Source organism: Accipiter gentilis, chromosome 1 (assembly GCF_929443795.1).
Source record: "Accipiter gentilis chromosome 1, bAccGen1.1, whole genome shotgun sequence".
Classification (NCBI taxonomy): Eukaryota; Metazoa; Chordata; class Aves; order Accipitriformes; family Accipitridae; genus Astur; species Astur gentilis.
In genome coordinates, this window is record NC_064880.1 from 36174696 (window position 1) to 36192207 (window position 17512).

General features: G+C 37.9%; 1 protein-coding gene across 3 annotated transcripts in view; it reads right to left on the reverse strand.

The window, feature by feature from the left end:
- Positions 1 to 607: 607 nt before the first annotated feature.
- Positions 608 to 17512, reverse strand: part of TANK (TRAF family member associated NFKB activator) — a 28986-nt gene continuing 12081 nt past the window's right edge. Inside the window, exons 6-11 of one of the 3 annotated variants that reach the window (XM_049834455.1) lie at positions 12748 to 12927; positions 11391 to 11467; positions 9057 to 9175; positions 6865 to 7448; positions 2307 to 2475; positions 608 to 892 (exon numbers count right to left, since the gene is read on the reverse strand). In XM_049834455.1, the coding sequence (XP_049690412.1) occupies positions 2308 to 2475; positions 6865 to 7448; positions 9057 to 9175; positions 11391 to 11467; positions 12748 to 12927 (1128 nt within the window). In that variant the 3' untranslated portion in view covers positions 608 to 892; position 2307. Of the gene's footprint in view, positions 893 to 943; positions 2476 to 6864; positions 7449 to 9056; positions 9176 to 11390; positions 11468 to 12747; positions 12928 to 17512 lie in introns of those variants that run through there. The other 2 variants (XM_049834366.1, XM_049834277.1) reach the window with 2 other exon arrangements.

Here is a 17512-nt window from a genome sequence, read left to right on the forward strand (position 1 = left end):
CTGAGTTGAGCCTGTGTGGAAGGGGGAGCGGAGGGGAGGAACACCGAGCCTCCTCTGGTGAGTGTAATAAAGCAGATGTCCCTCCTGGCAGCAGCAGCCCTCCTCCAGGAAAGCTGTATGAGTGGGGCCCACTTAGGGACCGCACTCGCCTCCCGCTTCAAGTCGCTCACAACTGCTTAGCCTGAGATTTATTTAGTTATTTTTAAACCAGACTGGTGCCCCTCGCAGCGGTCTGATCGGTGAGCCTATCTGGACGTCCTCGGGCAGCAACGGTCTGAAGCACGCGGAATTAAACAGCTTCTTCCTAAGACGCCGCGCTAGGCAGGAGCTCCCAAAGTGGAGAGGAAACATTCCAACCGTCCTCCATAGCGGGAGACGGATGGGTTCTGCTGGTCGACAAAAGCCTTCGGACAACCGCGTCCCACCCGCTTTCCCTCTGCCCCCCGCCCCGCCCCGGCTGCAGGGGAGGCCGCAGCTCTGCCGGCGGGGCCGGGGTGCCAGGCTGCCTCCAGCAACAAAGAGCCGCGGCCCAGTGCGGGGACTGGGGCTCGGCGCAGGGCTGCCTCCTCTGCCCGCCGAAGAGCTCATGGGGAAAGGCGGGGGGGGGGAGGAACAGATGACTTTATTTGCTTTAAAGGCGATTTGCAGTTTGTTCAGCTCTTAATAACGCGAGCTCCTGAGCTCGAATTTCACGGTTGAGAGGACAAGTCGGTTTTGCGCCGGGCTGGCTGGAGATGCGCGAATCCCCTTCTCTCCTCCCAATCCTGGAACTTCTGCCTCTCCCAGGAACCACCCTCCGCCGTGCTCTCCGGGGAGGTACTTCACACGCCACACGGCGAGGCCAGGGATGAACCTGTCCGCCTCAGCGCTGGGGACCGCCGGGGGTTCGGAGCTGTTGTTAATAGTAACAAACTCTTTATCCAGGTCATGTAGCAGACATGCACTGTACACTGCTGTTTATTACAGTATACTCTGTTGACAGCCAGTCACAAACACGAGATGCTTAAGATAGAGAAAATAATTGCCGAAAAATCCACTTCTAAAAATTATGCAGGTGTTAATTCTTCCAGCAATTGGTCATCTGCGAACAGATCTTTAAAAAGAGAAACTGTTGTGCTTTGTTGCTATAAAAATATTAACGCTAATTATCAAATATCAGGACTAAAACCTATACTCAGTTCAAATGGAAAAAAAACCCCTCCAAGTTGCCCTTTATCATTAATTTAAATTACTTAGTAAAGCCCCCCCCCCCCTTTAATTTGATCCCAGTAAATCCAGAAAATGTGTAAACTTTATCAGAAAGCAATGTTTCACCTAAACACAAATTTAAATTGCATTGAGAAAGCCACTAAGCATATTCAGGTTAAAAATGAAGACACTGAGATTTGGGTGATAAGGTTTTCCCCTTTCCTTTCTAGGCTGTAACACACTTGAGTAGTCCTTCATAGCAAACCAGAAGGAAAGGTAAATAATCTTTGGTATTCTTAGTTTTAGGGAAAGTTTAACCTTTTCTCGCTCTATCCTTCATACTAATATAACCTTTTCCATTAAAGCATTTTTACTAATTATTAATGATAGAAAGGTACAGGAACAAAATCGTTATTTTTTTTGTAACATGTAACAGAAATCCATAAAATTGCTACCATTAGATTTTGGCAAAAGGGTCATTTATGTCCCGTGTTTGATTACTCTCTCTAGTAAACAATTCATCTGGGAAAGTCAACCATTCAGTTACATTAGTGAACAAGCCTATCCTAATTTTGGCACTCCTGGCATTCAGTTACTGTGATGATTTTAGAAGAATCTGAATTAAGAGGTTCACTATTGTAAGTTAAATTTCAAAATTTTATAATAGAAATGAAAAATGAGAGCGTACTTCTCTTCCTGTTTACTTCAAGGAGAACATAATCACATCACTGGATACTGAGAAAAAAAATATCCTAGCATTACACCAATTTCCCCAGCCAGATTAAGGCATTACTCCTGCAAGTCCATACTCATTGATATGACTTTGGGCCTATTCATGCAATGATTAATTGCAAAAAAACCCCCAAACAAACCCAACCAAAAAAAGTTGTTTAGCATCATTCTCAAAGGTAATATTGAAGCATAAAAAGCAATACTATGAATTACTGACAGTTTAATTTTACCTTGTCAAAGGACAATTAAAAATGTGCTTATCTGACAATTTCAGCCATGAGTTCTTGTTACAAGAAGTCTTAATTCTTAAATTCTTAGCATATCTATTGAATAAAAAAAAAAAAATCAAATGTATGCAGAAACAGTGATCCATTGAATTCTCATACATTAAGACTGTACTTTAAAGTGGGAATTCAGATGCCGAAGAAAATCTTCCTTAGATGTTATAGATGGTGGGAAAACTTCTCGACAGAATTCACATATTCCACACTGATTCAGTTCAGAGTCTGTATAAGCTTGTGCCAGCAAATCATTGTCTCGAGGCTGCCAAATGAGCTAAAAGAAACAGAAAATGATTATTGCTGTGGTTTACATTATGCTGTGGTTTATATTGATAAATTAAAAACCCCTGCCTCTTTAAACTAGGTGTCCTTTACACCTGTCTGGCCAGAGACATTAACTAGAGAGTTCTCATTTAAGAAAAGCAAGATAGGACTTTCATTTTTTTAAAGTTCTATAAACATGCTATCCTTGCAAACACTTAAAATGCCTTGTTATCTAATAATGATAAATACTGCTATGAGCAAAAGTCTGTAATATCAATCTGATACATATTAAGGCTTTTCTTTAACTTTGCATTTCAGTATTTTACTGTAGAAGTTAATAGTACATAATAGCCATTTAATAGAAATGAGAAAACCCATTTTTACCTTAGAATAAAATGTTTCTTGTACAGGGTTAATGTGAATATTTTATTTCTCTTCTTATTGACACATAACTAGTTTTCAGTTTACTTACAAAATGACTAGAACCAATGTCATATGGCTTAACTTAGTTATTTGCTCTGACTACCTTTTAGTGTAATTGTGTCTCAAACAATCTGTTTTGGGATTGATTCTGCCATGACAGCATCAAACGCAATGGGACCATCTGAATATCTATCCATACATTCAGGCAATTCTGTAAACTATGCTAAACTTGGTTCAGCAGCTGTTCTGCTCTTGGTCCCTGAGCTAGTTAGTTTAAAGCCAGCAAGTCTGTTTACCTGACATTGGAGTTCAAGGGACTTCAGCCTGATACATACTTTAAGTCAAGAGTGCACACTAATTATTTAGCATCAGACCAGGTAAGAATCAAAAAGTCTTCTACCAGTTTTCAAAGTAAAGTTAAAATTAAGTTTAATTACTTTAGTATTAGCAGCACAAGATAAAATACATAGTTATGTTATACGGCCAGGATGATTAGGTTTTGAGTAAATTGAAAACTAAATGCATACTGCTGTGACTGCAAAGTAGACAGAATGGCAGCAAGCTGGTATGAGCTCTACGTGGGGATGGAACCTAGAAGAGGAGAGCGTCCTACAGTTTTTTTGGCTCAGTTTTCTTCTCTCTTGCTTCACTCGCACATGGAAAGGCAAGCAAGAATACTTCAGAAAGTAGTTTCTTGAGAAGTTTTAGATTTCTTGCTATCGATACTTACCCAAGAATTTTAATTTTCAGCTCTTATTCAAATTTCATCATGCCAAATAGTTAGAATCTATTGTTTATTCCTCCCATGGTAACTCACTGTACAACCAACCTGGCTTTCATAGTAGTTAAACCTTCTTTTTAAATCAGCTAAACTTCTTGGAGTCAATTTCCTGTCCATTCCCTATTTAAACAGTGTTTAGCTTATCAGATAGCAATGGCAGATTTACTGTCTTTCATTATGGTCAGCAATCCATATAATTAAATTGACTAATTAGTAATTAAGTGCAATCACACCACTTTTTTCAGCTCAAAGAGTCTACTTATTGTATGTTGCTGGTGTAAATTGCATATTAAATCTATCCAGACACTGACACACTTAAACATCCCTGCAGAAATGTGTTTAGAATTACTTGTTTCTAATAACTTACAATGTAAAGCACCATTTGAAAAAAGATAAAATAGTATTGCAAAAGCCCCACAAAGGACATAGTAAGATTTCTAATCTTGGAAGCACAAGGGGAGGTACTCTTTCAGCAATCCACTGAGGCAGGCACTTAACTTCCACTTCTTTCTCTAAGTGTTAAGCATGTGCTTGATATGCTTTTCAGAATAGGGATATATTTAAGCAGATGTTCCATTTCAAAAACATTAATATTCAGATTTAGATCAATAGACTATCAATTTGCTTTTAAAATCATGAACCTTCTTAGAAATATTTCTGGTAGAAACAACCCCCTCAAACTGTGAATACCAATAAACACATGCATCTATATGCAAGTCTCAGTTAAATGTAGTCTGTAAAATCCTAGGTCCACTAATATCCATGTTTATTTTAATCTGCTGCTCTTTTCAGTCACATGTTTTTTTTAAAAAGTTACATCCTAAGAAAACAGTATTGAGTTTTCACTTTTAGTATCCACATAGAAGGAAAGAGCTAAATTTATTACAGCAACTGAGAGCAGTTCCAAGAACTTACTGTTGCCAAATCTATTGCATTTATGGGGTTTTCCATTTTATAAGTTAACATATGTAGTAAATACTTGAAAGTTTTATCTACACTAGGGAAAAAAAAAATCAGGTATAGAATTCCTCCTTACTGGAGCTTCACCAGTGGCAGGGATGATGAAAGCTGTAAGCAGTGCAACTACTCCTTAGAAAGTTCGTAAAAATACTAAGAACAAGTTTATGCATAAACCTTTGCTAAGGTTTATATAGTTGAAAGGGCACGTATGCAAGTAACTTTTAAAAAAAATTACTATTTTATTCTACATATGTATTATCTGTGAATCAAACCTTTAGCACAATTAACAGAAAAAACTCTAAAGCTGAGTCCAATTCACTGGGAAAAATGCTTAACCTCTTCTGAAGGCAGCTGAATAAAGGTGATTGATGTTTAAATATATGGATATACAGAGAACATATATTTAATGGATTCTTAAGTAATACCGGCTTGTTTCAAACAAGCTCCTGGATAAGATACAACATTTTATTCAATGTTCTATATGTTCTACGGTGCTATTGTAGATATGACTTGCAAACACTGAAACAGTTCACTATTAGCTTTCTTTTCTCCAAGTGTTAGCATTGTTACATTTTTTGCCACAAAGCAGATAATTTACATTTTAAATGATGGCTCCGAATTAATTTATTTTGCAGAAATACCAATGATCAAACCAAAGGCTTACTGCTATTCAACCGTAATTCTTCTCTACCTTTTAAGCTGCATACTCCCCTATCAATTTATAATCACATACCAGCTGTTTCACTTGCTGTATGTAATATACAATGCAGGGTGCCATCTATTGAAAAATGAATACACAGACTAACTAGTAAAAGAACAAGCTGGAGAGCAAATACAGAAAAAGAGGATAGTAACAAGCAATGGAGTGAATGCTTCACAGCTCCACAGGAATTCTACCAGGGATAAAATAAATGGTTTCATTTGTTTAACTCAGTCACAACTTTAACTGAGGACCCAATGAAAAATAAAGCACAATAAAAACTGTGATTAGGAAGTTGGTATAAAATTGAGATCTCCCACATTACAAATACGTATTTAAAATACATTTTGAAAAATCAGGCTTATAGTTCAAAATACAATGATGAAGAACAGCAGACTTTCCATGCTTTAAACTCTTAATCCAAAACTGGTTTGCAATAGAAAATTAAACTCGGCTGGATGTGTTTTAGGAGAAGAAAACATCAAAGCTATCGTGTCCTACGCTTTCCAAATGCTAGTTTTGCATGTCATGCAGTGGCCAAATTGAGAGGTAAAGCTCTTCTGCTGCACGTACCTTGTCATTACCAAAGAACACAAAAACACATAAACGTAAATAGTAAAAATATGCCAAATCCACCCTCACAGAATTCCTAAATATCGCCATTTGCTTATTCTTGAAAAGCTGTCCTCTCACAAGGTGTGAGAGAAGCCACAGAAATGTAAAAAAAAAAATCAGTCTATAAAGGTCCATAATAACTTTGCAAGCAATTTCAGTTGAGAAAGGATGTTACACTAAAGAAGCAAAGTATTCAGAGATGTCATTGTTGGAACCTGCTGAAATGTTTTTCTGCATTACAGCAACTGGGCCTTGCTTTCAGAACCTCCCATGGACTTTGAGTAGCTATAACTGAAATTCAAGCCCAAAGTACCCATATAAACCTAAAATAAAGTATTTTAGTGACCTTCCTTTCATTTGAAAAAATAAATACGCTTTCCCCCTTGACTGCTTGAACTATGAAGAAAGAAATTTAAGTTTACTTAGAGGGGAGGAATAGGGTGCTGTTTATACCTCAGACTGAGATAAAAAGTAGATCATTTTTCCACAGTGAAGTATTTATCTGTTCAGCTTTTTAATTAGTCCATTTGTGATATTCTCTGCTGTACATTAAAAACAATTAAAACAATTATGTGTCCTATTCAACTGAGATCAAGTGTAGAAAGAAAGCAATCTAGGGGGCAACTTACAATTAATGACAGCTTGGAAATAGATATAGAAACAATTAATATCTAAATGAACTGAAATTTGTGCAAGCATATCCAGTGCTTACATCTGCTTGAATTCCTGCCTTTTCACTGGAAAAGTGCCTTGTATACATACTTCAATGTCAGGAAGAAGAACTGTCAAGAGATATCGCCTTAAAAAAAGACTGATGAGATACCTCATAAAATATGTTAATCCTGTCTCAAAGATCCTTGCAAAGTGGTTGTCTGAATCATTGCCATTTTTTTAAATGTACAGTATTTATAGAAAGATACCTGATGAGGACCTCTGATGGTTGTCCCAGCAGCTTCTAAAGAAGAAAAAATTACTTCAGGTACACCCTGGTTTGTGTGCTTAGGTACAAATGTGAAACCAGTGTCTGTTGTTTTTAAACATGTTTTGTCACAGGCATTTTCTATGGGCATGTTTGCATGATTTGGGGGGTTTGTTTTGTCAACAGTAGTTAAGCTTTGTAAAGCTGAGGTCATGAGATCAACTCCATGAGCTTCAAATGAGTTAGGTTCCAATTTACTGAGGTTAACAGCACGGTCTCTGTGCTCCAGGTTAAAATGATGATCTTGAAGCATGTTTTCAGCTATACCAGTACAAGGAACTGTTGGTTTTTCCTGAGTGCTCTGCAAGAAAGCAGAGTCATTGTCTGTAGGTGGAAACTTGACATTAAATTTAGAAAGTGATTCTACAGAGTTGTTGTCCTCATCTTGGCCCACTCCTCTTGGTGTGATAGATGTGATGCATGATGCACCTCTATTTATATCCTTTATAACCCGAGGCTTAAAAAGCTCTTCTGCTTGTTCATCAGTTTTATCAGTACACTGTATCGGCATGGAAAACTGTATTTCTGCGAAAAAAGAATGAAGAAAACATTAAATAGTCAACTGAAGTATAGTTATTAAAGGTGTGGTGTTGAGGAATTTTTCCTGAGTGGTTTTTGATCTTCCTTCTTGGCTTTTTAACCTTTATTTTTTCTCTTTGAAATCAGTTTGAGGCATAGTTCTCTTTCAAAAACATTAGCTCCGACACAAAAACTATCAGAGCAGAAATAAAAGGAAATAATTCTGTTCTAATAATTCTCTTTCTCTTTGATTTATGTCTATAAACACTTTCATTTTATTGAAAATTATGTTGTCCCATACTCTTAACACATACTTGCATATATTAACTGAAGTGTTCTGGCAGAAATAGAAGCTGGAACCAACACCATTTCACATGGTGCCAAGAACATGTTAGGCACCATGAGCACGATTTTAGAAGGTATTCAGGTACCAAACTCCCACTAGGTTTCCAAATTAGGTAAATATTTAAACAATAACTACTCAGAAGTGGGACCATATTTTCCCTTTGTTTTGAGAACTGCTCCTTCATTTTCGGCACTTTATTAACAAAAATGGTAATAATATATATGGTTACTCTTAATCAGGTGAGATAATAACTTCAGTACACATTTATTGTATAGCAGCCTTCTGATGTCACTCAGATATTGTACTAAAGTGGGCCACAGAAGTAACAGAAATCAAGCCAATTATATCATGTATAGCTTTTCACACAACTGAGTTAGGCACTTATTTAAGGAAAACAAATCCATTCTGAAGTAAGTTGCCAAGCATTCATCCCCCCAAATAATAAAGTTTAGTAGTGTACAATCAGAATATAACAATACAGTTCAGAAATAGCAATTTGAAGCCACAAGCCACCCATGAGCACTTCATGTAACAAAACTTCAGTAACGGTATAACCTAAATTAAAAGCAAGTGCTGAAATGTGTGTCTTTTGCTTCAACTGTGTAAGTTTGACAGGTGTTTTTTGAAATCACTTAAAAGTCTGATCCTACTATTAAGAAAAGCTAGTAAGGAATACCCATATTAACATTATATTACATGTAAGCATTAAGAAAACTGGACATTCTCTTCCAGGTACAATAAAAATCAAGCCTTTCTGTTGTTTTCAGGAAGTGTTGGATTAAGCTCTTGTCCCATATAATAAAACAGTATTCAAAACTCTGCACAAGGAAGTCTAGAAAATAAGTCCTCTGACTGTCCTCAGTCCGGCAGTTTTCCTCTAACAGATATGGGGCTAGAGACATTCATAACAGACATCTTTCGAACTGACAGCTAAATTAAAAGCAAGCAAGTGCTGTCATTCACACAATATGATAGGATATCACATGTAGTAAGTGCCTGCCTCTCACTCCAAGGGACAAAACAATTACAAGAGCCATTGATGTGATGACTGTCTTTTATAGCATGTGATTTGGAGCATTCGTCATAGAATGCCAAAACTGGCGGTGCGTTTTCTTGGTGAAATACTGAGCACCATGTGAACAGACTTGAAAAAGGCAGATGGTAAACAGTAGAAGTACTTCTATGTATGTGTAATTTACAGTATTTTCAAATATAAAGCAAAGCTTTCAAACAGTTGAATCACAATAAGAGCTTAAGTATGATATTACCAGTTTCAGGTTCTGGCTTTATCTTAAATTTACTCAGTTGGTCTGTTTGTTCTCTGGCTAGCATACATATTCGATGACACTCTTCTTTCATGTCCTGGAAAATAGTCTCCAGATTCTCCCTGGAAGATCAAAATTGTAAATTAAAGAGTCAACCAATTCAGCTTGTTGTGACCTTTAATCTAGTCACACCCACAAACCAGAGAAAAACAATAGCGTAAGCTACTTTTCTTGGATACCTTGTTCCTCAACATATGTATGCGTATTTTTGTTCTCCTCAGTAAAAGCAAGCAGAAAAGGGAAAAGAAAATGTTGTCAAAGAGCTGTTTAGTCATATCATACACACATACATTTGAGCTTAGGGCCTGACCCTGCAGGGACACCCTGCCCCGCCCCCCCCCCCCCCCCCCCCCCCCCCAAAAAAAAATCCAGCTTTTACATTTCTTTCAGTTCCCTCAGGTATTTTGTGGAACAGCTTATCTTTCACAAGGGTACTGTTTCCATCTCATTCTAGGGAAAATAAGATGCTGCTGCTGTGAACATTGTTCTCCACTGCTTTCTGTGCACTTCAGACTTTGTAGGAGAAGGAACACACAAGCATTTGTTACTGCTCCTTCCTTCTCTGTCTACCTGACATTTTGGAGAGGGGCTTGTGAACTCATTTCTTCTCTGTTTTATACAATATCACATGACTTCTCCTTTTATTTTGAGGGATTTTTTTAATTGTATCTTTTCCAGAGTATCATATGGACATCCGATATTTAGTTATCTGCACTGAGAATGGTAAAAATAGTTCTTCATTCTGGCATGAGTTTTATTTGCCCAAAGGCACTATGTTATTCAGTTATTGATGCATCCATAAAATTCCATTGTGAAGTTTTGATAAGCTTGCTGAGTAATTAATATTTCTAAGCACAGTATCATGGATTTTATAAAATGAACTTCAAGCATGATAAAAGTGAAGTTGGTGACAAACTGGATTTGTGTTCTCTTTTGCATCTTTGTACCAAAAGAGCTCAAAACAGATTTTTCTTTAATCCAGTGAATTGTTTTCCTTTTTATCGCTTATTCTTATAGCAATCAGAAGTGTCATGAGCTGTGTTCCTACTTCTGCTGTGTTTCTCTTTTTGAAGATATAATGTCTATTTGTATCTCATTTGAAAACAATCTACAGAAGGAGTTAAAAGTTGCTACTGTTAATACTTACATTCTGACCATTTTTCAGGTGTTTTGATAAAGAAGAAATTAAAAAATATTCTTAACACAAGTTTCTAATCAGAGCTTTAAAATATCCATATGATTAGATGAATCAATCTTAATTTGCTATACATTTGTGATACTACAATCTTACTAGTGTAAGATTACCAGTAATCTTACCAGTCACATACCTCTTTCCAAGAAAACAGTAAAGTAAGGGAGCTACTTGAGAGCAGGGAGACAGAAGACAGGTAAAGATTTGTCATTTTTTAGATATAAATCAGTAAAGACAAAAAAGTCTTTATCATATCACAGTCTTATTTCCTCTCTTTCTTATTATAAAGCAGTAGTAGTGAGTCAGACTAAAGATCCACGTAGTTCACCTAGCCTATGTCTGAGAGCAGCCAAAAGCAGATGCCTAGGCAAGAGTATAAGACGACAGCAAGAATTTATGACAGTTTTCCCTAATATTCTCCTAGCCTCACCTTAGAGAATCCTCTACTTGACCTCAGCAAAATTGTTAGAAGTGGTATTAATGCCTAACCTGTGAAAAATGCAAACCTAAGACTTTGGTCAATATTTTTGCCAAAACAGAAGAGGGAATACTTGCTTAGGAAATATACTGCTCTTGGTCCCTTCGTCATAGCAAGGGCTAGCTGGCTTCAGCTTACAGATAAACCTGGTTTCAAACTCTCTCATTTAGGATGGATCAGGCCAAGAATTATTCCTTCATGCTGACTACCAGACCTCCTCCTGGCAAGCGCAGCAGGCTCCTCTGCTGTGCTGCCATCAGTTAATTCATTAGGGTTGTACATTCCTGTTCTGAAGAGACTTAATGCTTATCCAAAACCCAGCATTAACATCCACTGCTGTTTCCCACAGTTCAACCTCCTGCTGAACCAAGTGGCTATTTTTCTTCCTCCCAACTTATCCCTATATACTTGCAAAGCCCCAGCTATGACTCCACATAGTTGCTGGCTTTATTACCTTCTCACACCGGCTCTTTGACCCCTCCTGCTCCTCCCTTCCCCCCATCCATTTTTTAAGGTACTGTGCAGAAAAGAGGGAAATGGCTGGTCTTATTTAATGGCAGAAAAAACAATTAAAAGCAAATTAAAAAAATGCTGCAGAAGTATTTACCTTTCAGGCATAGGTGAAATACCAGATATCCCTAGCGATAATTCAGGCTTATCTGGAACAACTTTCTTACTTTTCACCTTGAAGTAAAATATGAAAATATTGATCACAGGTTAGCACATTAATTTTGCTCTTCACCCTGATATAAATAAAGATGTCATGGGATCCTTCTCCTATTCCTTCTGGAAGCTCTCAAAACATTCACAAAATGACAAAAGCAGCTTTTTACTGTTTGTGTGAAATTCCTATTTTTAGTTTAACTTAGCAACCCAGTGTGGCATTCCTCTGCTCATAATCCCTTGAAAGGAAACTGGTTCTAAGAATATTGCTTGACTGTAATTCTGTTTCAATCATGTATAAGGTAAGATTATGTATTATGTATAAACTTGTTAGTGAGGTATCCAGCTATTTTAGCTCTTAAAAACCAATTTATTCACTGAAATTTTCAACGAACACATCACAAGCTAGTATCTCAAGCATTCTAGCAGGTTTTAAAATAAGTTATTAACTTTGACTACCACCTTGTGGTTCACTCTAGTATTACATAGTTTTAAATCTGCAAGGTATCAAAGAGAGTTTTTATAATAACCAGTCATTAAAAGCTGCAGTTCCACTAGATCTACGTTACCAGATGGCCTCGGTAGTTCATATGTGCTCCAAATCAGACACAGAACTTGATCATATGTCTGCCAAATCAGCTGATTTCAGTGATACATTGTTTATAATCACAGACCCATAGCATACAGGTTTGTCTTACCTTGCACTAAACTGCAACTGCAGCTCCCATAGACACATTTGAGCTGCCTTACACCTAGCAACATGGGTTACAAATGCTTGCCACAGTAACTTAAGCAATGCTTGGCAAGTCTAATAGCAACAAGTTATGTGTTGCTGTGGTCCTACCCTTACCTAGTTCACTTTAAATTAGCTAGCTATAATATGTTTACACAGTCAGATTCACATCCGTGACTGCACTCTAGCTATCCCACAAGGACAGAATAGCACTCTGCACACTATTCTGTAACAAATGTAGGGTGGCATAAAAGTGAAAAAAGCAACTCAGTCTTGGTGAGAACTTCCAACTGAAAATTATAAACCAGAAAAGCTAATCTGGAGTTTTCACAATTACTAAAATTTTAATGACATAACATAAAGTAATTAACACACAAACCAAGAAATATATATTTAATAGTTCAGTGTTTCCTATGTGCTTTATATACTTTAATCATTTCCTAGTAATTATATAATGCTGAAATTTAAAAAGTTTCTTAGAATAATTAGTATAAACATGTTTGAAAGAAGTACTAATTTACAGATGTTTGGTTTTTTCATTTTATCTCTACTTGGTTTCTTATCTTACCTCCCTTTTATACATTGGCATCTGTATACCCTTTTGTGCTTCGTTTAATTCTTTCAATTTGCTTTTCAGAGTTCTTATTTTATCTTCTTGGTTGGAAATAATAGATACAAGCTTCCTTTCCTTTTGATTGTTTTTGTCCTCAAGTTGCTTCAATTTCATGCTCTCATTTTCTAACTGTTCCTAAAAAATAATTTTAGAAACACCAGTACAATTAATAAAATTGAGGCTTGTGGAATATCACTGTTCAGCAGTCTGGAATAAACTAAATTAAGCTTTTGCAACATAAGTAAGGGTCAGTCTTATTTATTACATTATTAATTTTAAACTGATAGTAAAGACCTTCTACCACTACACATAGATGTAACTCATCATATATGATTACTCAAAACAACTATATGTTCTGAATTTCTGAATGTCCTATTAGTGTTTATAAAAAATAAAGACAGTCTCTTGGTTCACTTACTATATCATTTACATTAACATTTTATGTACAATATATTGTATGTACAATATATAAAATAATATTTCATTAATTTCAATCAATCTTAAACAATTCTGAAGAAGGTGATACTCTGCATCTACCTTAATTTTCAAGCAGACCCTTGAACAGAATCATAGAATCACAGAATCATAGAATATCTCAAGTTGGAAGGGACCCATAAAGATCATTGAGTCCAACTCCCTGCTCCTCACAGGACTACCTAAAACTAAACCGTATGAGTAAGAGTGTCATCCAGATGCTCCTTGAACTCTAAGAGGCTTGGTGCTGTGACCACTTCCCTGGGGAGCCTGTTCCAGTGACCGACCACCTTTTCAGTGAAGAACATTTTCCTAATGTCCAACCTGAACTTCCCCTGATGCAGCTTCATTCCATTTCCTCGTGCCCCATCACTGGTCACCAGAGAGAGATCAGCACCTCCCCCTCCGCTGCCCCCCCTTGAAGAAATTGTAGATTGCGATGAGGTCACCCCTCAGCCTTCTCTTCTCCAAGCTGAACAAACCAAGTGACCTCAGCTGCTCCTTGTAAGTCTTGCCCTCGAGGCCTTTCAGCTTCTTGGTCACCCTCCTCTGGACACACTCTAATAGTTTGATGTCCTTCTTATATTGAGGTGCCCAAAACTGCACGCAGGTCTCAAGGTGGGGCTGCACCAGTGCAGTGTAGAGTGGGACAATCACCTCCGTCCACCAGCTAGCTATGTTGTGCTTGATGCACCCCAGGACATAATTGGCCCTTTTGACTGCCAGGGCACAGTATTGACTCCTATAAAAAAAAAAACAACCAAAAAACCCAAACAGCAAAAGAGAAAAAAAGGAGAAATATTTTTTTATATAGTTCTGGAAAAAAACAACCAAACAAGAAGACTAGATTTTAGGCTAAACAATCCACATATCATCTTCTGTAACTGATGCTACAGTCAGTAGCTAGATTTCATTTTCTCAAATGGCACAAGAAGAACACTAGGAAGAATTACAGTACTATGAGGGACAGAAAATTCATAGCAAGTTAAGGAAGTATCTGATGAATGAGAAAAGATAATCATATCTGGTAATGTGGGAAAAAACCCGATTTATGTTAAGAGATTGAGACATGCGTAAAAGTATTCCTAACAGATCTGAAAATACTTTGAAGAAAGTTATAGCAGGGCCAGATGCTGAACATAATTTTATAACTATATACCTTTTCCATGTTCTTTAAAGACTACAAAGTCACAGTAGCTATAGTATGGGGAACTGCTTTTTACCATTCCAGGAAAGTGAAGGCAGTGATATTCTATCGTGTGGGTTCACAGACCCCAAGCTACTACTGAGCCATTATTTGGTCACAGGGTTCCCAAACATTAGAATCATAAAATTGTTTGGGTTGGAAGGGACCTTTAAAGGTCATCTAGTCCAACCACCCCCTGCAATGAGCAGGGACATATTCAACTAGATCAGGTTGCTCAGAGCCCCATCCAACCTGACCTTGAATGTTTCCAGGGATGGGGCATCTACCACCTCTCTGGGCAACCTGATCCTGTGTTTCACCACCCTCATTGTGAAAAAAAAGCCAATGGGATGCAGCGTCTCCTGTATTTTCCTTTGAAAAAGATTTGCTGGAAATCCAAACACCTATGAAAAAGCTTATGTCAAAGACAACACCTGCCCTTGAAGAACAACGCCAAGTAAAATAACTTTCACTGAGCCTGTGATACAGCATTGGTCTGAACATACAGAATTTATCTGTTTGGGACTATTACAGCTCCAAATAACATGTGGGCTTTCAAAAGCTTTCAGATAACTGGGAGCACTGCAGTAATGGCCAGTAGTTCTCTTTCATTTCTCCTACCTTCTCCTGCAGGAAGTGGGGACAAGATTTAAGCAAGCAGTGAGAAAAGCCACATGGGAAACAATGCGAGAAAAGCCATGCAATATGTTGCAATGAAGATATATCAGTACATACTGATGTAAATCACCATTCTTGCACACCATCAGGATATCACACCAGGAAAAACACTGGAGAAACAATTACACCTTTTTGGATCTTTCAATAGTACAGCCCTTCATAGCTTGATGATCTTACAGTTTCTAATACTAGTATGAGTTTGGGTGTTTGCAACAATGTGGTAACATTTATAAACCGGCTGAAGTTTATAAAGCTAATACCATGACAAATAAGTATGTCACACAGGTCATACCTGCTCAGTTAAGTCCTTGGCCATACAATGGATCTTTTAAGCATGCTGCTATTAGCAGCCAGCAAAGAGGTTCTCTCTGTATTATGAACAGATTATATCTTCTCTTTTGGAGAGGCTTGATAGGATCAGAGGATAATTCAAGTTGGAAGGCACCTTAAGGGTTCTCTAGCTCTTGATCAAAGCAGGGTCAGTTACTATGTCTGATCAGGTTACTCGGTTTGGTGTTGAATTCCCCAAGGATGGAGACTGCACAACCTCTCCGGGCAACCTTTTCCAATGCCTGGCTGTCCTCATGGTGAAAAGTTCTCCCTTATGTCATCTGAACCTTTCATGTTTCAACTGCCCATTCTCTCTCATCCTCTTGCCGTGCACCACCGTTAAGAGCCTGGCTCCATCTGCCTGATAACCTCAATGCAGGTATTGGAAAGCTATTAGCTTCACCTGAAGCCATCTCTTCTCCAGGCTGGACAAGTCCAGTTTCTGCAGCTTCTTCTCATGGCATATCTCAGTGAGGCCTCTGCTGAACTCACTCTAGTCTTTCCTGTACTGGAGGTCCCCAGACTGGATGTAGTATTCTAGATGCGGCCCAATGAATGCTGAACAGAGGGAGATACTCGCTTCCCTGGGTGTGCTAGCTGTGCTCCTGTTAATACAGCCCAGGAAGCTGTTGCCCTTCTTTTCTGCCAGGACACACTGCTGGCTCACGTTCAGCTTGCTGTCTAACAAAACCCCAGCTCCTTTCCAGCAGAGCTGCTCCACAGCCAGTCAGTCCCCAGACTGTACTGCTACAAAGACAGGTCCTTTTATTTTTCTCTGAAGTGTGCTATAAAGGCCTGTTTCATTCAGTGGCTTCCTAGAATAAACACACTGTCATAGGGTTTCAAGGAAAAATATTATTCAACTGATGAACTAGTGTAAGTGGTCTCAAAGAATATTAACTGTAACTTTTAACAGTTTAATCACAAACTCTTCTTTATTATTGGGTAGAGATAGCTTGAACAGATGAAGCAATAACAAAAAAGGCTATCGATACCACAATTTCTTGTATCAGGTAACACGGCCTAATTAATCCTACTGCATACATCACACCAGCAGCAAAGAACAGCTAAATGCATAAAATTGTCAGCCAGCATAAAATCATGAAGTACAGCTTTCTTTGCATCAAAGGTAGGAAACAAAGTGACACTAGAGAAGCTGGTATTGACTGGAACACACAACTGTACAAGATTGCTGTGGTAGCTGCTCTTAGTTATGCAAGTCATTTTAGCATGATAATTTTGAGCACAAGGAGGAGTACCATAAATCTGCCATTCCTCTGCTTATGTCCTGCATGAAAAGCCCCTAAACATTTATTGCAGGATGAACAGTTTTGTATACCAAATGCATTATTCATTCCTGACACACAGTTTCGTCCTCTTTTTCATGGCACAAGAAATTCTGATCAACAAACTTGACACGGTGTTTAACACTGAGGTTCTTGACCCAGGAAAACATGAAGATGAGCATGTTTTCTTGTCACAGGTATTGACTTTAGCTTAATGTTTTATGGAGTTTACAAGGATTCTGATGTCTGACTCTGTACTAAAAATAGCATGCAGAAGCAGCTTTACTTCACATTGCCTAATCTCGCTTACTAAAGTTTTCTGTTTGCTGAGCAGCCTTGGCTCTGAAACAGTAACTGGATCTACATTCTTCCTAGTTAATACAGTTTAGCCAGGCTATACTCAAACAGGCAGCAATTTAGGTCCCTTAGGTCTCCTTAAGCAGGGGACTGAAAAAAATCTGATAATCTTGTATATAGCTTAGTACTGACCACCAAACCAATCTGGTCCACTCAACTCTTTCAGTGAAGATGAATGTGAACAAAAACAAAACCCAAAGCATTTTATGACACACTGGCAACAGAATTTGACAACAGCAGGTAAAATACACAAGTATGGCCACCTATTGGAAATACAGAAAAACTAACCCCTCCCTCATTTTAAACCTCTGAAATTTAAGCTCTAACCATGCACCTATTACAATTAATCCAGGATTTCTATTAACTTTACTGGAGAACAGAATATAGTCCACTGAGAAACTCCATAGGA